Source organism: Mercenaria mercenaria, chromosome 4 (assembly GCF_021730395.1).
Source record: "Mercenaria mercenaria strain notata chromosome 4, MADL_Memer_1, whole genome shotgun sequence".
Taxonomy (NCBI): Eukaryota; Metazoa; Mollusca; class Bivalvia; order Venerida; family Veneridae; genus Mercenaria; species Mercenaria mercenaria.
In genome coordinates, this window is record NC_069364.1 from 15040938 (window position 1) to 15063576 (window position 22639).

Consider the following 22639-nt stretch of genomic DNA (forward strand, 5'->3'; position numbering starts at 1 on the left):
TTCATCTGCTCCTGTTTTATTCGTAACGTGTAGTTATTGATACACATTCTAGCACAAAATCGCTATTCTTGTCACTTTTCGTGGGTGTTTTAACAGGAGAGAAAATGTGTGTTAACAGGGAGATTCTTGCGTTCACGTGCTGTTAAAACACTATATTTTGCGCGTTCTGTGGCAAAGGGTAAATACATAACGCCCCTAAATACTAATATCGCACAAATACCTGCTTCGAGGAGTTTGGAAAAATATTTTGGCAACTACGTAATATCAATATTTTTCAATACAGTATTGCAATATGCTTTGAAACTTGTTCAGTATCATTTAATGTTTGAAGTTAATGAGAATGTATGTATAGAAAGTTTATACAGTAAATATTCATTTGATGGCAACGCGAGTGAAATATGGTTCTGTTGGTTGTATTTAATAGACGGTTTGGTTTCCGATCAATAAATAGAGAATACTTGGTTTCACAATAGCTTGTTTTGAACAAATAGTTTATTACACTATATTATAACTATTTTGAACACACATATATGAGAGTTCTGAGAAGCCGTTCGCACAACAAGAAAAGCTGTATTTAAAGTAATACAACTTTGGAGACAATGGTTATTCCTGGCTTAAACCTTGGTCTGGCATTGATGGTATGTAATACATTTTATTCTTTTTAATGCCCTATATATTTGTAGATATTTGTACAAAAATAAGTTGTTTTTAATCCCCCGCCGTGGCGGAGGGATTATAGGAATGGTCTGCGTCCGTCCTTCCGTCCGTAACAAAATCGTGTCCGGTCCATATCTCCTAAACCCCTTGAAGAATTTTTATGAAACTTGATCACCTCATCAAGACGATGTGCAGAACCTATGAGTCAGCCTTGTCGGTTCAAGGTCAAGGTCACAACTCAAGGTTAAAGGTTTGAGCCTGCCATTTTGTGTCCGCTCTATATCTCCTAAACCCCTTGAAGGAATTTTATAAAACTTGGGTCAAATGATCACCTCATGAAGACAATGTGCAGAACCCATGAGTCAGCCATGCCGGCTCAAGGTCAAGGTCACAACTCAAGGTCAAAAGTTTGAGCCTTCCATTTTGTGTCCGCTCTATATCTCTTAAACCCCTTGAAGGAATTTTATAAAACTTGGGTCAAATGATTACCTCATCAAGACGATGTGCAGAACCCATGAGTCAGTCATGCCGGCTCAAGGTCAAGGTCACAACTTGGGGTCAAAGGTTTGAATCTTCCATTTTGTGTCCGCTCTATATCTCCTAAACCCCTTGAAGGATTTTCATCAAACTTGGGTCAAACGATCACCTCATCAAGGCGATATGCAGAACTTATGAATCAGCCATGTCGGCTCAAGGTCAAGGTCACAACTGAAGGTCAAAGGTTTGAGCCTTCCATTTCGTGTCCGCTCTATATCTCCTAAACCCCTTAAAGGAATTTTATAAAACTTGGGTCAAATGATCACCTCATCAGAACGATGTGCAGAAATTATGAGTCAACCATGCCAGCTCAAGGTCAAGGTCACAACTAAGGGTAGAAGGTTCGAGCCTTCCATTTGGTGTCCACTTTGTATCTCCTTAACCACTTGAAGGATTTTCATCAAACTTGGGGCAAATGATCACCTCATCAAGAACTCATGAGTCTGCCATGTCAACTCAAGGTCAAGGTCACAACTGAAGGTCAAAGGTTTCAGCTCTGTATCTCCTGAACCCCTTGAAGGATTTTCATGAAACTTTGGTCAAATGATCACCTCATCAAGACGTTGTGCAGAATTCATGAGTCAGCTATGTCAGTTCAAGGTCAAGGTCACAGCTAAAATCAAAGGTTTTACCCTTTCACTATCCATAGCAGTGGCGGGGGATTTAGCTGTCTTTCAGACTGCCTTGTTTAATATGGTGAGGCCCTTTTCAAAAATGTAAAAGCGTATACGCTTTCACATTGTAATAGAAAAGATGCAGGCCTTTAAAAAATGAAACAAAAATCAAATAAAGTTTTATTAACATTGTATTAAAGCCCATATTATTGACAACATAAGTCGATTATCAACAACAATAACATTTATCAGCTGCATGAAACTGAAATATTTTTAAAATCAGTTTCAATTTCCGTTCCTAAATATTTCTATCCGTATCATTTTAACATTAAGCATTTCATTTGTTTTATAGGGTATTCAACCAGAAAAGATATCGTTACACTATCTTGTTTTTATTGTAATAAACGGAATATATGGTATCAAGTACTAGTCTTCCTAGTTTCTGCAAATGGGTTTCAGTTACTCAAGCAAAATATGATGGGTCATTAAAAGGTAATGAAAATACTTGTCGCACCCTACAGGAAAGAGTCATAAGAATAATGTTTGCCCTCGTGAGACATGTTGAGGATAATGTGTCAGTGAACATACAAAATTTAAGGGATAAACGTCATCATTTTTTAAGGTGTCGATATCTTCACGATATTTTCACTTCAGTATGTTAACTTATTTCTAAAACCATCTACAAAGCTAATGGTTTAATGAAAAGGCATATTTTAGACTGAAACAGAGTCACATATTCATAACTTCTCACACGGAGCCTTCCCATCTAATCAATATTTCAATATTTCATATTCTCTACATTAAAATAAATCTCATTAATCAATATTTTATTTAAAAAAAAAAACAGATGAAACAAAACCCTTTTTCACAGCAAATTGAGTTATCAGTATTATAATTAAAGCATTGCATGTCACAAACGGATCAACAGTAGCCTTTGGTATAGAATATACGAGATATAAAACTGAAACTTTTTTTTTATTATTTAACGTCGCACCGACACATGATAGGTCATATGGCGACTAAAACTATAACTATGAATCAGTTAAATTCGCAATTCTTCACTTGTAACATGTGTATTCTTGTGCCGAAAGCTGACATTTGCTCTCTGAGATGGCCGTAGAAAGTTTCGCTCATACTCTTAAATTAAATTATCAGAATGAAATGATTTTATTAGGAATGTATGTTTATACATGTAACAAGACGTATTCCAAATTAATTTCTGGAATACTTTTTAATTTAAATATACCTTCCCGGTCTGTTAATTGCTTTTTGTTTTCATAAAATAGTGATCAGCAGCTGATATTTCTGAAAATGCAATTCAAGAGATTTATGTCTGATTAGTTTAACTGAGTGTGGTAAAAGCTGAAAGAATAAATAACGGATATTGAATAATTCGATTCGGATTGTGTCAAATCTTGACATTTTCTGTGTACTCTCTTTTACAACAAAAGTCATTACGTTATTCGTTTACCAGTTGAAACATGAACTGATGTAGCAATCACAACTTTTTTCAAATTGAATTACTCTTCAATAGTTGAGTTTGATGAGTAAAAGTTGTTACATCTTCTGATCCTTTGGGATCGTATAGAATTTAACTTAGATAGAATTCTGTTAAAGCCGGTGCTAGGGGCCATGCGGGATGTTCCGTATTTCATTACGTCTATTGAACAGACTCAGTGAAACCCAGTATGCTATTATATTGCTTGGTTGCATTCTAAGCTTCAAAATGATCTTTTCACATGTTTTATTGTCAAACAGGACGTTCAGTTCAACCATTAACAGTCCAAAAAGGAAATAATAGATTTAATGCATTAGAAACAAGCTGTTTATTCTATTAACTCTGTTAGCGACATTTGAGTAATGGTGTGAAATTTCATTAAGTTGGTTTCGTGCTGCAAAGGATTGGACCCTATTTGAAAATAATGGAGGATATAATTCTAGAGCTGTGTAAAGGCACTAAAAGTAAAACATAATGCAGACACGTAAATGAAACTAAATTGGCGAATAGATAGTCTGGTGTCGTCTGAACAAGCGTGCCTAATGCAATAAGTTTATAAAATATGGTCCAAATAAAGGTTTACGCAAAGTAATTGCACACTCTATGAAAACTTTCGTTAGGTACTATGACTGGCATATGTTTTCTATTAATCGTGGTCTGATGTTGCTTTACAAAACCTGACGTTGAGAGACGATACAATATACAGTGATTACTTCCATGCAATTTTAAAAATCAGAATATGGCCCTCCCGAATTCAAATGTCCAATTAGTCCAAAACAAAGTAGTATGCTACTTTTTAGTTTGTCAGTGCATCAGTAACGAAAACTTGTCCTAAGGTATTGTCGACACACTTTTGCATTTGCTGATAAATAAAGTGAGATGTAATTTCGAAATATATTTCTCTAATTCCCGTACTTCCACAAAAACACCGTAACCGTTGTAAGATTTAAAAAAAAAATGTCCGACCGAGTGTTCGAAGTGCTAGGAATGAAAGGAAAATGCTTCTGTTTGTCATCATGAATAGATGGCCTTCTTTATTCTATATATAACTGACAAATTTCTAATGGCTGCATCACACATCAGGACCTCTTTTTAAATGTCTGTTACTTATATTTTCTTGAAGAATATTGTTACTGTCAATAGAATCAGTTATAATCATCACAGGGTCAGATTATCTTCGTCTTCGGGTTAATACTGGTCCTGTGTAGGACTTTGACTGTATGCTTTCTGTCCCAACCCTGGCAGAGACAAACGCCTTTTGGCTCTTACAGTCTTCATGTATGCGGCTATCTTCCAACACCGGGGACATTGTGCAGTATACTTAAAACTAATACACTTCTGATTACATCTAGGTACGATTTCCTGGCGGTGGCTGACCTTATCGCTATACCTGCGTCCTGTATCCGAGAGATTAGACCAATTGAAATACAGCATTTTATGAATATGCTTGGAAATGAGTTCACTTTTAATTACACTTAGCCGAAATATATACAGCTCAAGATTGCATGCAAACATGCTCCGACCCAGAACAAATAGATTAATATCTTACCAGACACTTAACACAAATTTATTAAGGCGGATGGCCGAGCACTCGAGACGTTTTCAACCACACCTTACAAGCGGAATATGTTTCAATCAATTCCGGGATGTGATATTAAATTTTATCTTAACAACAAATCAAAAACAAAAACCAGGATGCTTAGTTTTAGTTACTTGATATAATTAACATAGGGAAGTGTTTTGCTCAGCACGAACATTTGATGTAGCTAAACTCGCATGGTTGTTCATTCTTGAATAATAAATATTCCATCAAAATCATGAAACTTACTGATGAGTGAGAAAAAGGCATGAAAATGCTGGAAGAAGTTATTGAAAACTATTAAAAATCATACTGCTGAGTCTAAATCTATTTTAGATATATGTCGAATGATGCGCACATCAGTTCAATAAACTGAAATTTAATCAGTCTGTTATGGCATTGATAACATATCCGTATTAAAAGCAGTGATCTACATTTCTGTTAATCAAATGGTTTAGTGGTTGATTACGTTCCCAAGCATCATGAATCGAGATATAAATACGTAGTCTCAACATTATTGTTTTTTTATTAAGAAACTGTCCATTTTTCCTCAAAGATGTAAATAAATGGTGTACATGTATCAACGCTAACGAGTCTAAATATCTATCTTATATGTGAAGTGGGTGTATTTAGCTAGACACCGATAATTAACATTTTTCTTTTTCATATGAAAAGTCTTTTTTATCAATATCATCCAAGATTCATGTTTTTTTTCTTCAACAACTAGAGATTTATGGCACTGTATATTACAAAACCAGTTGTAAATAAACAGCGATATTGTTTGTTAACTAAGCCGGTCATAGCAGATGGCAGGAATGTGAATAAGGAGAAATCTAGCATAATATTGGTTCTTTGCGGATGCAAAGGGTAATGCTCACAAAATGTAGCACTAAAGATGCTTAAAGCATAAGATAAAAAACAACAAAGCTACATTATATAAGGATCAGCTACATGAAAACCGAAGTGATGAATAGTGTCTTTTTTATTGAAAACCTATTTACCATTCAAAAGATTATGCGGGGTGCATTTCAGATGAACATGAAATTATTCCTACTGTATTGAAAAGTGTTTTAAAGTTTACAAATGACATCTCTTTCAAGTCCTATTCGCTTCCGTAGTTTAGTAATAACATTTGCATCAGGACTGGGTAAATTTATTAAAGAGAAAAAATGTTGTGTTCTACAAGAAAAGTCCTTAACCCTTATCATGCTGGACACGATTGATTCTGCCTGTGTGACCAGTGTAGATCATGATCAGCCTTCACATCCATGCAGTATGATCAAGATCTGCACTGTACGCCACTCAGTCAGTATCTATTTGATAAGCATTCATTTTAACAGTTAATGGTAATGTCCAAATTGAAATATGGACAAGTTCATTATAAAATTTAGCAGGGTAAGGGTTGATACATGTATAATTGTATAAAAATCTGGCAAATGAATGTGCATTTCAGATGCAAGTTTTGCAAGAATTTATATTAGATCTGTTGAACATGGGTATTATTTAGAAATGAAAACAATAAAACATTATCAGCTGCTGCAGCGTTGCTTTTGACATTCTAAGGCATCTGAAAAAGTAGAATTTATGCGTACGTACGTAATGATATATACTTTTCGTTTAAGTGTTGTCCGTGTATGAAGCAATAAATGGTACTAACATTATGCTTTGGCTATCATCAAATATTGCCAAAGGGGAGCGGTTGTTTAGTGGATAAGGTGTCGGCCGCTCAATCCAGGGCTCTTGGGTTCCGGCCCCACTGGGGTCAAGACCATGACTTCTCATATGACACCAGTACTGGTTTTTCCAGGAAGCGGACTCGAGAGTGGTTCCAATAAGCTTGAAGCTTTCATCACATTCGAGCTAAAACTAATTGGTATAAACTATTGCCCAAACTATTTTCCTTTAATGCGTTTAAAGAATCTATCTGAAAACCGTCATCACTCGTATGTTTTATTATTAATTTATATTTTTGTAAATATTATATCGAAAGATAGTTGTAATACCCATCTACATGTATCTAGTTTTAAATAATGTAGCCGGCTAAATTCACATGTATTAAACATATAAAGGAGTACCCTCAACCTTTTATTTGCGAACTAATACACTGGGCACTTTAAACAAAACAAAGATGTTGTTCTGACATGAAAAGTATAATATAATGCCTTCGAATTCAATTTTTGCTAAACAATATTTTTTTTAATGGCAAATCTATGGAAGAGTTCATTTTTTCTAATACATTATAGTGTATTTGTCTGCGTTAAATATGTGTCATCAGTGACCTCTCTGCTGTTAAACATTTCACTGACTAAACGTTTTAATATTTCTTGCATCATCTGGATTAAAAGTTTAAGTCACAAAACGACATAACACTATCTTGTCTGACTAGCTTGGAGAATTGATGGCTGATTACATAAAGTGAGAGAGGAGAGGCAAGCTGAGAACATACATAATGAACATTGAGAAATTCACCAACAAGTTTTATATTGCATCATGTGTGTGCACGACAGCTTGGAGCTTTGTTGGCTAATTTCGTCAAATGTCAATTTACCTGCTTATATTTTTAGTGTCTTTTTCATATATTTAGCGTTCAACTCATAGACATTTGCGCGTATCATGACAATTAATTCTATGGGATATAACATATATTCCGCACCTTTGAATTGAACCCGATACCATTGCACCAGAGCAATGACGAAAAGACGTTTTGACCTGTTTCGCAACCGCTTGAAACTTTAAAAAGGTTGATCAAGTAACGCTGATCAAATTAACAAATACTATCCGGGAGACTGTAGATAGCATCAAGTTGTGTTGAAGGGAATTTCCTGTTTCTAAATAATGATCTCAGTCGAATATCTTCAGGTAATTTAATATGACAAATTGTGATTGTTACATCACTTCATTTTCAAGCGAAAAACGGATACTGTAATTACTTTTTGTGATTTAAGAAGTTTACACAAGAATACCAGGGGAAACGACAATAATTTAATAGAAACAACCCGAAGTGAATTATTCAATTTTCATTATGTATGTTCTCAGCTTGCCTCTCCTCTGAGACTCTCACTTTATGTAATCAGCTATCAATTCTCCAAGCTAGTCAGACAAGATAGTGTTATGTCGTTTTGTGACTTAAACTTTTAATCCAGATGATGCAAGAAATATTAAAACGTTTAGTTAGTGAAATGTTTAACAGCATAGAGGTCACTGATGACACATATTTAACGCAGACAAATACACTATAATTTATAAGATTTTAAAATATTTTGCCTACTAATGCATATCAAAGATTGATGCGGATATATTTATAAAGGGGAGTTTATTGTGCTTTATTTGACGAGTTACTTTTTGCAGTAAAACCGTAAAGTATATATAAGAACTGGTTTTGTTAGAAATAAATATACTCCTTTCCTTCTCTCCATTGCTAATCGAAATAACAAAAAGATAACACATTTTAAGAAACAGACGTGTTTTCGGCAATTCGTATTGACCTTTCCTCCTTTCATCATTTTTGAAAACCTGAGTTATTAGATTGGGGTATGTCGTTGGTCGGGCGGGCGGCGGGGGCGTCAAACTGGTGTTTCCGGTCAATTACTTTTGTTTCGGTAAAGATATTTAAATAAAACTTGGTATGTATGTAGCTTATATCAAGACAAAGGCTGGGATTGATTTTGGGGTTTCTGGGGTCAAGGTCAAGGTCACTGTTACTTAAAATAGAAAAAGGGTTTCCGGTCAATAACTTAACTTAGGAATGAGCTATCATGATGAAACTTGGTGTATAGAAAACTGATATAAAGTTGTAGCTTGGGATTGATTTTGGGGTTTCTGGGATCAAGGTCAAGGTCATTGTTACTAAAGTTAGGGTTAGGGTTAAGAGTTAGGGTATAGGGTTTAGGGTTAGGGTTGTGCTTTAAAGTGGTGCACTGTGATTCAGTATACTTTTTTATTCTTATGAAAAGTGTTGAAAACCTGGTTTCGTGGCATTGCCGCGTTTCTTGTTATTCATTAGTACAGAAATATTTAAAATTAAGCTGGAACTATAGCAAATTATATTCATTCATATTGTGCTATAATAGTGCGTTGCATTTCGTTAAAAGCTGAATGAAATTTAAGCTGCGTTCTGTTCTGTTCTGTTCGTTTTCTAATTTTTCTAATCAAAATATATTTCCTTGATTGGATTGCTTTTTATCTACAAAAGATTTGCAAATGTATTGTTTGGTCAGAAACCAATCTCGAAGTCCATTCGATAGCCATTACATTAATTTGATTTCTTTTAAGCGTGAGCTAGTGTTCGTATTCTGTTATGAAGTAACAAAAGTATGGGTGAAAATAATCCATCTTTTCAGTCCTGAAATAAAAATATTTTCTATCGTTTATTAAAACCTTAAGGGGACAAAACAAATACGATAATATTGGATCAGTATCTTAAAGACGGCTCTTCGTCCAGAAATATAATATGGATTTAGTGACGTAAACAGAATATCAGAAACAAGAAATATCTTTAAAAAAGATGGTCGGCGAATGTAATAAGGAAAGAAGTTTATGAATTTTTCATCTAGCATACATTTTTCAAATTGCAAAACTAAACACCGCACTTTAACAATTTAAATGGTTCTCCTTTAATTTTTCACAAAGGTTTCGTAGGGTTGCAATTTTGTTTCGTTTATCCTTAGACGAATAATTACAGCAGTAGTTTGATGAAGATTCATCAAGCGGTTCATCAGAAGAGGTCATTAAAAGTGTTAATATTTTAGCTAAATCGGTCCCTATCCCCTTTTGTAACAAAATAGCAGGAGACCTTACGATATTATTACACACCAAGTTTGGTAAAAATCCATTACATTTTAGTGATTAATGCGAAGAAAGGCATATCTTCTTTTAGCTTTAGTGGTCCCTTATAGGGCCCAAGTTCCTATATAAATAAATTTGGAAAAGGACCTTATAATGATGCTCCAGACCAAGTATTACAAAGATCCATCAAGCTGTTCATGAGACGCTGTCTAAAGGCATTTCTAGTTTTAGCTCTAGCAGCCCCAAAAAGGGGTCAAATGTCCCAACTGAACAAAGTTGGCTGCTAGCCTAATAAAGATGCTACAAATCAAGTTTGATGACAATACATGAGAAAAAATCAAAGGATTTTTTTATTTTTAACTTAGAATACATTAGAAAAAATCAATTAAAGGATTTTTTTATTTATTATTTTTATTTATTTCTAAAATAGGCCAACTGATCCCGCTTTACAAATGCATATTCGCTATTCATGAATTTTTGGACAATGACGTCACACCTATAAAAAAGTGAAGGTCAAGGGACACATACAACTGTAATTATTTCAATACTTCTGTTTCATAACCAAAGTTACGTAGATAAACTGTATACAGCGTACCATCATTTCAATGTTATGAGATTCAGTCATTATATAGCATATACATAATAAAAAAGATTTCAACTGAGTTTAATATTTGCATACCATACTAAAGAAAAATATTCCTATGTAATAAATCAGTTAAATAATTTATAACGTCAAATGTATCAAAGCAAACAAGTACTCATTTTAATATGCAATCTGAATAAGTCACAAAAGCAAGAAACCTTTTCATATACAGACGACAATTGTAATAAGGAAAATCTTTTAAAAAGCACTTCTCTACACAGAAGACTCTTATCACACCCTTATTCATGTGATACACAGACCGTATTCAGCTCTTTCTTTAATTTGATATATGTTGGTATTTGAACAGGTTTTTATCATATTTATTAAACTTACTTATCATTTTGAGATATATCAATATTCTTGCTAAATATACTGAGCGAACGTTAGCTTTAAAACTGTGAACAGCGTCGTTTAGAATAAACGCTTTGTCTACATTTCACTCAGCGTAGCACATTCAGCAGAGTGAAACAAATTGACACTCTCGTCCAGTCAGGCAGAGTGTTGCATAAATCTTTCATTTTGATAAATTATCTATAATGCGTTATCAAGTAGTTTGATTTGCAAACTGAAGTCACGTGGCATAGGTCGATCAAGGTCACGAATTCGTTCTTATAACGGCATTCGCCGAAAAATATGAATGCTATACCACTATGTTTAAATAAGGCTGTGTTTCGATCTGACGATATAACGTAAGTTGTCACGAGAAGGTTTTCTGTGTAATACTACACAATCTTTTGTTATTTTGAACGTTCTAAGATAGTATGATACAAAACCGCATACAATTGATACATGAAGTACAGTTCGTTCCTGCTGTTCTGTCTGATTCGTTAGAGTGTTTGTACTCTCTCTTGTATCATTTGTTCAAAACTATTTCACAGATATAACCAATAGACACAAAATACCTATGCATATAATTTAAAAAATTTCTCTTCAGATAGACGTTGGCTCAAAAACCGTTTTGAAAGTAAGAATCTGTGTGCGTTTATTTCACGAGAAAATAAAAGTAGACAATTAGGGTGTAATTGCTTATGTGTCTCGATTAACCACTGAGCATGCATTGAGTTCAGTTTTGTTATGTTTGTGTCGCCCCAAGTTTTTCATAGGTGACATTTCTGTCCTTAAAGGCATCATCTAAACTTGTGTATTGTGGATCATTGATATCTTTTGCCTCCCGACTGGTTTCTTTAGCTTTTGTGTCCTCGAGCGGAACCTCATTGGTATACGTCTGTCTTTTTCTTCTTCTGAAAAATGTAATAGAATAAACATAAATTCAGGAGATCTTTATTACACATGTACGTCGTTTTACTTACATGGCTAAACCGTCTCATTTGGTCGTCTCCTTTAGCATTCATTTAGGGATAGACATAACTTTTTGATAAAAACTATTTCATTGTGTGAATTAAACTGAACATGGACTAAACTTAATAATTAAAAAAGATTTTAAATAGAAAAAGTGGAAACTCTATAGGTCGCCCAACACGACAGATATGAAATTGTTACAGGCTCGTTTGACTGAGCCTGTTCATGGAAGACTGGAGAAATGCATACTACCATCAACACCCTTTAGCCCAGGTTTGAGCAGAACTCAACATTTGCAAATGTTCCATGTACAAAAAACCCAAAACACAATTTAGAGACATCGACATATGTGTTCATACCGCGGTGTATAGAGACAATGATGTACAGAGTGTAATTCCATGAAAACATACCGGCGTATGGTCCTCAGTTAAAATAATACAAGAAAGCAATGGATAAAAATTAAACAAACTATAATTTTGAGAGGGGATTAGACGTTATGGCGCCTTCATATCACAGAAGTTGCCAAAAGACAAAATAAAAAACCAGGCATCATATACAAGCGGTGATTAAACAATACCCGAAGCTATTGTAACACCTACTTTTCGTACTTGGTTCCGCCTGGAATATAGAAAGAAAATGTGATCGTATAAATACACTTTATTAAGTCTTTCCCTATAATAAATACTTCATTTTTAAATGTTTTAGATGGTAAAATGGTCTTGACGAAATATCAATTTCACTTTTTTCTACTTGCATACAGTGATCGTTATTTGTTTAATATGTGAATTCATAAATTGTTTCTGTCTAAAATTTGAAATACTACCAGTCCGCTAATAGAACAGTTATTGTGAAACATATAGAAGGGCAAGATAAAATATGTGAGGATGCCATGTTAAGATTTTCAATAATTGTGTTGCAAACAGAACAACGGTTATTAGTTATAATCTGCTACCTTTAAGTGCATAATTTCTTTTAACCCAAATGGTAAGGCAAATAGAGTATACTGCAAGGGCGCCTGAAACAATACCAAGAGAAACTCCAACGATCACTGCAGTGGTGTTTGAGTAATCTTTGAGATGTTGTTCATGGGAATCTGGAAAAGGAAGCAATACTGCAATACTGTATTCCAAACTAGAATCATTTTGATTTAACTACAGTTTTCATATTTCTGAAAAATTGTTTCGAAAGGTTAGGACATTTGTTTTCAACTCATTATCTAGAAACAGTGTCATCGGACACAGGCTCATGTACCCTCTAACATAAATACTGTTTATAAGTAAACTCACCCTTTTCTTCAAGAAACATATACTGCTCATACTTTCCAATGTCATTCATAACTGTTAGTCGATACTGTCCAAAGTTTTGCTGTGATACATTTAGAATCGTAAGATTTGTTTGTAATCCCGAAGAAGATATCTGTAAATCGTCATTACTCAATAACGGTATCCATCTCCTAGCTTCTTCTTTGTGCCATAAAAATCCTGTAGGACCTGGTTCTGGGTAGGCTATGGCTGTAAAACTGAGTCTAACAGGAACGTTCAAAGAACTTGTAATATTATGTTTTAACTGTCGCTGTGGGCGGGGAGCACCTTTAAATATAAAGAATAGTTTAACACTTGGCTATTTACATTGTTTACGATTGATAATTCGCTAATTATAATGTAAAAAAACTACTATTTTGAAAATAAAAGGATTGATGAAACATCAAAACTGGATTCTAACAAAAATATAGTTTTACATGATTCTTATTAAATACTTACATTTTATGAGCATCGTTATGTTTTTTCCGTATTGTTTGAGCATACAAGTTCGTCCCTTCACACACATACAAACCACCTTGAGAGCATGCGATTTTGCGACGAGTGAATGTCACGTATTTTGTATGAAAGGCTTCTGTCACTTTCAAAATATGATCGTTGAACATTATTTTGATAGTTGACAAAACACTGTTGTCGGTTATACACGTAAATTGTATATCAGCATGCTCTTCAGCAATAGTATATATTTCCCCTTCACGTCCTTCTACATAGAACGACCTAATTAATGCGGGATCTGTAATTAAATTGACAAAAATGCATAATCTACATAATTATTCAAAACTTGTGTAAAAATACACATACAAGTACGGTTAAAAACTGTCGTAGAAACTGACAGATTTGCAATATAGCGTAAGATGGACCTAAAATGGAGGAAATAGTCAAGTATTACCACTTTTGTAATCGTTTGTTTAGCTGATTAGTAATGATTAGTAATGATCAAAATTCTATTAAGTGGGATCAATCCTTTAAACGTTCATTTTACTTACACTTAACATCTCAATAAATGATTATTAAATGTTTCCACAGCCAATAAGTGTGATGCGAACAGGTACTTTAAAGCAACGAAATGTTTAACTCACATTCAACATTAACCATGACAACAGTATCCGAAGATTGTGCATACTCAATGGCTGTATTTCTTGCTGTACATATGTACCTTCCTGACACAAACCTGTTCACATACTGAAGATGTAACAAACCATTTGAACTTATATATCGACCACTAGACATATTTTTCCAACTATATGTACATCCTGGATAACAGTCAGAAGAACAAGTGATGTTTCTTTGATCTTCACCTTCTGTAAGATTGTATGGAGAATGAACACTGATATTTGCCGTATCTGGGCCATCTACAAATAAAAAGTGTTATTTTTATTAACCGAAGTTCCAGTAAATTGACATATTCTGGTATTAATACATTCAAGGGCTTTAAAAACGTTTATCTGATGGATAAACGATCAAAAGATCATTCATTTCTTCTTTTTTGCACTTTATATGCAAATATTTTGAGATTACATATGATCATTATTTAATTCTGGAGCAATAAGATACTTGAAGATACTTGAAGTTACTTATGTTTTCACGGTGTAACTACTTAAACGGAGATTGTTTATTCTATTCCGACGACCGAATATCTATATCTGTGCAATTATAACTAGTTCAAATATGAAATTTATAAGTGGTAATCACGCTTTGAATAACAGAAGTAAAGCAACGGCCTAAATAGCCTTATCTATTATGAAAATTTCATAAATATAGTATTATACATAACCAAAATTGCCCTTGATGAAACATTTCAAGTGTTTATATGTTTTTAAAGTCCTTGCATTATTTCATTTAAAGTGCAGAACACACACCACTGTAATATTGTTCAAAAACTTCATTAGTTATGCGTTTAACCTGCCAGGTATTAATTTTGTTAATCATGTCTAGTCCAGCTATCTTGTTATCGGCTGACCTGTCATCTCAACAAAACGAAGATGTAAATGAAATTATTATATGATATTATTTAAATTACATTAAAAACAACTTACAAATTGCATTGATTACGAGATATTTTCTCAATGAATGACGTCATTGCAGTACATATGTACGTTCCAGCCTGTGTTCGAGTCAGATTTTTCAGATTTAGTTCAGATGTATTGGAAGAAGATTGTACTTCGCCTATCTTAGTCCACTGGAATTTGCATCCTGGGTTACAGATAGCCATGCAGGTCACAGGGTTAAAATCGGTGTATTCAGCTCTTGTGTAATTAGTAGTAGTCGGACTAAAGTAAATGTTTCTTGGTCCGTCTAAAATATATTGCACAAATTAGTAACAGATGCATATTTAAAACATAAGGTTTTCGAAATTGGAAAACCACCCAAAGGTATTTTATATTGAAAGAAAAATACGGGTATTAAACACTCTTCAGTGTATTTCGACTTCACTGGCATCCATAGAAGTCTGCATAGTTGATAATTTTACTAGTATGCGCGTTAGCTTTCTAATATAAACTTAAAATGTATATGCCGCGGGGCTCGTGTTTCCGTGGTAACGCATTTTCTCTCATTTTTATACGCCCGTTTGAAAAACGGGACGTAATATTTGAACGCCCCTGGCGGGCGGGCGGATGGACGGGCAGCGTCCAAAAACTTTGTCCGGTGCATATCTTCTTCATGCATGGAGGGATTTCGATGTAACTTGGCACAAATGTTCACCACCATGAGACGTGTCATGTGCAAGAACCAGGTCCCCAGGTCTAAGGTCAAGATCACAATTAGAGGCTAAAGGTCAGATTCAAGAATGATTTTGTCCGGAGCATTTCTTCTTCATGCATGGAGGGATTTTGATGTAACTTCGCACAAATGTTCACCATCATGAGATGGAGTGTCATGCACAAGAACCAGGTCCCGAGTTTAAAATTACTATTAGTACTATAAATAGCTTATATTGTAACTTTTTCTTACTGGTCGTTGAAAAAAATCAAAACCACTTTTCTGTAGTACAACATGCATGTTTCATCCAATTTTGAGGTGTATTTTGACCTATCTCTACCTGGTAAGGATTTTTGTGTGAACTCAGATTTGTTTTTAAGATTAACTTTCCTTTGTTATTACTATATGTAAATTATATTGTAACATTTTTATAACTGATCGTAGCGAAAAACCAAGACCACTTTTCTGTGGTACAACATAGATGTTGCTTTCAAAATTTAGGTGTATTTTAAGGTATCTCTACCTGGCAAGGAGTTTTTTTGTGGACTTAGAAAAACAAGAATTACAAGAATTACTACACAACCACAGTATTAAAATTCCATTTGCAAATACAGTAGGTGCTAGTGTAAAGATCCCAACTATATTACCAATAATATCAGTCACCATCACCCATTTTCTTACATTCCGCATAACATTTAAATATTACTAGATAAAAGTCGCAAAGTATTGATCAATATTCAGAGCAAAAGACGCATAAAATATTTCGGCAAATACTGGTTGTTTAAAAATAGTTCGAATAAAAACAACGCTGAGAATTAAGCCAAGGCAACAGTGTTTTGTAGCGTTTCAGCGGTAATTTATCAATGACCATTAAGCATCAGATCAGAGACAGGTTTATGATTTTTTCAGAAGAATAAATATACAAACATATTTAGTTCGTCGTTAACGTTGTCGTAAATCCTCACGTTAGCTTCCGGTTGGGCATGCGCATATACAAATATTAAGGTAACTTACCTCCGTAATCAAAGAAATCTAAGAAAATTTGAGTATATACATTGTATGGGCATATTCAAGACAGACAAATGAACAATAGTTAGGAACAAGAAATATGCGCGATCTAAAATATACCTCATGCGATGAAGAAAATAAGCTGTGAAGAACGTCATATAAGTTATCTTAAAACAAGATAACTTTGCAAAATTACTGCAATAATCTGTAATAATACTTACAGATAGCCCTCAGAGATGTTTGAACACTGTTGTTCGATGTGTAGCCATCATTGACGTTTTCTGTACTTGAACAAGTAAACTGTTTATCAATATCATCCTGTTCAATCCGCAAAAGGGTCAATGTTTTTCTGCTGGTAGAGTAAGTATACCTCGTACCACTAGGATTGTAAACATCGTTTACCTTCCAGTTGTATGTTAGACTAAGACTGTGATTATAAGGTCTGGTAGTTGAAGTACTCGTGCAAGTTAAAGTCATACTGCTTCCTACATTTGGGTTTCCAATAACTGATATTTTTGCCTTAGAAGGGATGCCTGACAAATGTAAAAGGTACAACTATTGATGTATATTCTAGCAAGTCTCAAAAGTAAAGCAAAACAATAATGTCAAAACATTTAACCAAATTCAGGAAAATAATAATAGAATTGCAATAACTTAAGTTTAGAATATAAAATAAAAATATGTCAGAACGACTTATGATATATCTTTAGTGAAAAAGCTAAATAAATCATTAAATTCAGAAAAAAAGGTGTTATTTCAGATTATTTCGCCGAACATCTACGACGGTTTTAGTACCATACTCATATGATACTTGAAAACAAAGCGTATTAATTCTTCCTAAAGATATTATAAAACCTGATCTGACAGTCCTGTGCCATTGTTTAGACTAAAAAGGTCATTATGATCAGCTGCTTTTGACAGACGTTTTTGAAGAAGTACTTAAGTATTTCTGATTTAATATTGCTGATATTATGCTTAATGACAAGAACAATCCTTTATTCTCTACGTCAGAATTTTACATACATATCGACAGTTTATTTTGATAAAAGATATTTTAAATTAGAAGTTACAATATAGTTCATAAGATGGCAAATTCTGTATTAGAAACAATAAACCAACTTAATGAATTCAACATCATATGTTTTGTTATTTGGTTTCTGAACTATAATTATCTTATCTCGTGAACAATGAAGAAACAGTCACCAAAGGCGATATTTTAACTCGTAAGATTTAACATACAAACCTAATATGTACAAGCAGTTACATCTGGCAGGACGTCCTGCACCAGAAATAAAATATACACCTTGATTGTCTTCTCCAACATTAATCAGTGTAACCGCAACATTTCCTGCAGCATCAGCCGTTATATCAACACCGGGTAATTTTTGTGTTGTGATTTCTCCATTTGACTTGTATCTTACAAGTGCTATTACAGTACCATTATAAAACTGAATATTGAATGTGATACTATAAGAGGGGTTTACATCAGCTGAGATGTCAAACTGAAGAACTGCATTTGCGTTTATTCTACTGTAGACCTTTTCGGCTGTTGAGACACAGCTCCATCCTTCAACAGCTGGCAAAGAAATAAACGATAATTTGTAAATTATAAATAAGAAGTAACAAATTATAAAAAATAGGATAAACACGCACACTGAAGCGCGCACATATGCACGCAAACACATAGAGAAGGAAATGAACAGTTAAAGGAACAATATAAAACTCCCTTCCTGTACATACAGACCATGATAGTGCTGCTATCTAAATGACTGATATAGATCAACACTGACTGGTAGTTGACTGTTGAAATTCCACATCGATAACAGAAAATATGTAAAACACATTGTTTCAAAATCCCAATAACATGATTATTTTTGTCATTTCAAATGGGAGAAAATGTGTTTGTGTGATTCCGCTTCTCATCGAAATAACCTTTGGATGATAACTGTATAACTGGTGAATGATGTTTGGACAAGAAACAACAATTTAAGAAGTACGATACACGTGTCTGTTGTTCTTACGATGAACTGTTACTATACATTATCTTACTCAATTTGGATAGAAGGTCATAGGAAGGGGAGTATATTATCAAATAATTACATAATGTATTAAGTTGCATAAAGATCACGTATTTTAATGAGAAGGGTTCATGGAATGCTGCAAGAATTGTTAGTGATTCCTGAGAAAAGGATTATTCAGCAGAAATATCATTTTACATTCAGTTCAAAAGGATATACATGTAATTAATTTCTGTTTACAATTTCCACTATAAGCCAAGTAGACTAAATGTTTGTCTTATTTTTCAGAATTACTTTTTGTTGGTTAAGATACAAATTATTCATCATCAAATTTTGAATACTAAGTCTGTACACAACTGGTTTGTTAAGTAAATGTTTCACTGGTGACATTCATGTAGCAATGCATAAAGATAAAAAAAATCTATCGTTTAGTACGTAAACGCATTGCGAGTTACCACATTATTTAATTTATTTATTTATCGCTTGAGTTAAAAACCTGATTTCAGATAAAGAATAAGTATCTGTTTGAAACAATGGAAACTTGTCAGGTCTCACGGAAAATAAACAAACAACAACAGAAATGAATAAGGAGATACTTTTTAGGACTTTGTTACTCATAATTAGTCACTCAGTATTGTTATATTCTCTGGTCTGTTGGAATCATGGAGAACATTAGATTTTAATGTAATAGAATTTCATTTTGTCATATAATTCCGCTTAAGCTAATGCTAGCGGGCGTGAGAGCTGCTACACTTGTCATTACCTGTCATGAACAGACTCAGTCAAACCGAGTCTGCTATTACGTTACTTAGTCGCATTCCGTGTTTCCAAAAGCTATGTGCAAGGATTTCATTAGTTACTCATAATCATGACTAAATGACACATAGGCTGGCAAATGGATCCCTTTTTTCATCGTGGTCATTTGATGTACACAGCAGGTCATGTCGTCGGTGTCAAAGTTAGTTATCGTCATCGATATAGCTTCAATGTTCCAGTCATCACTACCTTCAGCGTTAATTTCGTGTTAAACCGTCGCCGTTTGTGTCGTTTTCATAAGCATAACCGAAGTTGGTACTTGTGTCATCGATAAAGTCATTATCGTCACCGTTTATGTCTCGGTTTAAGAGGAAGGTCTCGCCTTCTCCTCGGTGTCTTTATCCTCTATAACAGTCGTGTACATGTCTCCATCGGGATGATAGTCGGCATCAGTTTAGTCAATGTCATTGGTTTCGAAATTTGATTTGATGTAGCCGTCGTTATCATTTTCTATGCTTGTGTGGTTGTCGGAAGATCATCGTTTGTAACGTACGTTTTGCCAGATTTGCCTATATCTTTTTGTCTTCCATTTCACCGTCGTTTGTAACCTACGTCGTCGGTTTGCTGTTGTTGCAGTTGTCGTCGCCGACGTATCCTTTGATAATAGGTATATGCGTCTCACGAATCTATACCTTACAATAAGGTCTGGTAATGATACAAACGAAAACTAAACTTTTATCTTGCAAAAGATTGACAGGCGAACATACGGACGGCGGGCAACAAGAATTCGCTTCGAGTACTTCGTGCAAATATGAGCAAAATAGAAGTTCGAACCTTCGGTGGCAAGGCCATTTTATGTCGCATATATCATACATTTCCTTTTTACGAAATATATCTTGTAGCAGCTTTTACTTAAATGAATCGGACTGGACTGGGCTGGGTTGGGCTAGGCTAGTAAAGCCTTCATTTTTGACAGAAGGTCACTTGTTGTTTTTTTTATATTTGGTATCGTGTGAGGAAGGTATCGGCAACTATCTTATGATTTTTAAATTAAATTATCTCGAGCGATCGATGTCTTGCGATCGAAATTCGAGATAGGATGTCGTGCGTTCGAGATAGGATGTCGTGCGTTCGAGATAAGATGTTGAACGCTCGAGATAAAATGTAGTGTGTTCGATATGATGTCGTGCAATCCAGATAAGATGTCGTGCACTCGAAATACGATGCCGTGCGCTCGAGATAAGCTGCCATATTACCGTGACAAACTGTCATGCATTCTAGATAATATGTCAGATAAGTGCTCGAGATAACTTTATCTTTTAACATGAGAGTAATGATGGTCCTAGATTAATTACCTGGGTTTCAAAGCTTAGAAAGATATGAAAAAATTAACGTCCACTAGTGGCCATGTTTTTGTACAAATCAAATGAGTGTGAGCAGTCCTACTTAAATGTTCACATGATGTTTTTTAATGCTAAGACATATTGAAAATGTAAGCCATGTTCAATTAATAACTGCAGTTAACCATGTATTCTGAAATCGAACAACTATTTAGACAAGATATACAAAGTATCCTATTTATATATATTAAAATAGTAAGCCCGTTCATTGAGGAGTCTAAACAAATTTTGGTAGAAAGACATGTTCTGCCCAATCATTTGTTTGAAACTGCTTGTTCGATTTTAGAATAATTACAAACAAAAAATTGTTCTTTGTATGTTGTTAATGGCATTTTGTAAACCATATATTCCCTTTCAAATGTCGGTATTTGGTAAAAAGAATTCTAGCATATGTTACAAAATTATATTGTCATCCGCCGTATCGTGTGTCGAGCGTCGTGTTGCATTGTTGTACTTCGTGTTGTGTGTTGACCGACACACGACATGCGATACAACGCGCGAGATTACGAAACGAGACCCAACACGACGCTCGACAAAGATACGACGGGCGACACGACGCGCGACTTTACTATAGCATAAGATAAACAGGACTCCTTTGGATTCTGTAGTTTAGGCCTAAAATAATTTAAGTACCGTGGCGAGAATCGCGTCGAGGCGCAAACCTTTAAATATCAAATTAATTACGTAGGTATGACGCAGCCACATTGAAAAACAAACATGCAGTTCAGAACAGTATGTAATTTCTAAACCCTTCCCATAGTACACACAGTGCACTCTGGCATGCACGCATACACCTAATCTAATATCTAAGTTGTAATGACTCTTGAACTTACCTTAGTTATTTCTTTTGTTATTTGCTGTGCGACATTTAGCGTTGGTGTTGCGACATATAACGGCGGGCAAATTCTTGCGACATTTAGCGTTAAAGATGCGACATATAGCGGCATATGATTTTGCGATATTTAGCAGTGGCTGTGACATTTCACGTCAACCTTGTGACATTTAACGGTGGTGCAACATTTAACGGTGCCACAACATGTCAAATTTAATGTCCATCTGTATTGGAATAAACCACTGAAAACGTGTAATAAACAGTCAATGCATATTTAAGAAACGTTTAGGACGATGGAATTCAGAAATAAAAACCGTTTAGTCCCATAATTCCATAGAGTACATTTAAATCCGGATGTTTACCTGGATATGGAAATGATATTTTGACGTAGCAGTAAGAAATGATAAAAGTAATGTATATTTTTTGTACTAGTTTTCATTCTGTTGATATCATTTATTGTAAACCGTTCATATATCAATGTAAAGATCGGTAATTTATTGATTTCATATCTTTCAATAGCGGGAATGTACGTGAAGTGATGATTTTCTATTAGGTTTTTATTCGCTTTCATCATTAAACAGCTTCAACAGATTGGCTAGACAAAAGTGCCTCTATATGACAAAAAGCTGGTTTACATACAAAAGCAATACTCTTTAAACCAGACTTTAGATTAAATTCAAACAATGTGTTTGTTTCTCTGTGTTTTGAATCTTTGAAAGAATCGTAACTTTATCTTGGGTTATAATTATAATTATAAAAGTACTAACTAAAATGTTTGAACTGAGTATATCAAACCTTGCAAAAGTACCAAATTTGCTTATTCAAAGGTCAAATTGTTATCATGACGTCTAAACGGATAATGACATACCTGAGATAAAAACCTCCAACAGAAATGCCAAATAAATTAACTTTACTATCATTTTTGTATCCGCCGTCTACTGCATTTAAAAGGCAGAAGTAAGATTTTGTAATACAATCTTAACCACTCAAGCAA

The 22639-nt window shown here is 34.3% G+C and overlaps 2 protein-coding genes across 2 annotated transcripts; both read right to left on the reverse strand.

Annotated features, from left to right (window-relative positions):
- Positions 1 to 9938: 9938 nt before the first annotated feature.
- Positions 9939 to 14161, reverse strand: LOC128556554 (uncharacterized). Its single transcript, XM_053542056.1, has 6 exons — positions 14011 to 14161; positions 13575 to 13664; positions 12899 to 13201; positions 12565 to 12705; positions 12212 to 12230; positions 9939 to 11554 (listed from the first exon to the last, which is right to left on the reverse strand). The coding sequence occupies exons 1-6, from the start codon at positions 14159 to 14161 to the stop codon at positions 11386 to 11388; spliced, it is 873 nt and encodes a 290-aa protein (XP_053398031.1). The 3' UTR covers positions 9939 to 11385.
- Positions 13526 to 22639, reverse strand: LOC128556224 (uncharacterized). The gene is made up of 6 exons (XM_053540530.1): positions 22514 to 22639; positions 17883 to 18215; positions 16861 to 17172; positions 14968 to 15226; positions 14011 to 14283; positions 13526 to 13664 (listed from the first exon to the last, which is right to left on the reverse strand). Exons 1-5 carry the CDS (start codon positions 22563 to 22565, stop codon positions 14226 to 14228), a joined length of 1014 nt encoding a protein of 337 aa, XP_053396505.1. The 5' UTR covers positions 22566 to 22639; the 3' UTR covers positions 13526 to 13664; positions 14011 to 14225.

Coding starts and splice junctions, on each gene's coding strand:
- LOC128556224 (XM_053540530.1), bottom strand. CDS start 22,565: ATGATAGTAAAGTTAATTTATTTGGCATTTCTGTTGGAGGTTTTTATC. Junction 17,173..17,882: donor TAACTGCTTGTACATATTAG/GTTTGTATGTTA, acceptor TACATTTGTCAG/GCATCCCTTCTAAGGCAAAA. Junction 14,284..14,967: donor TCTCGTAATCAATGCAATTT/GTAAGTTGTTTT, acceptor TTTTATTTGTAG/ATGGCCCAGATACGGCAAAT.
- LOC128556554 (XM_053542056.1), bottom strand. CDS start 14,161: ATGTCTAGTGGTCGATATATAAGTTCAAATGGTTTGTTACATCTTCAG. Junction 13,665..14,010: donor TGTCATGGTTAATGTTGAAT/GTGAGTTAAACA, acceptor ATTTAATTACAG/ATCCCGCATTAATTAGGTCG. Junction 13,202..13,574: donor TGCTGATATACAATTTACGT/GTATAACCGACA, acceptor TTATATTTAAAG/GTGCTCCCCGCCCACAGCGA.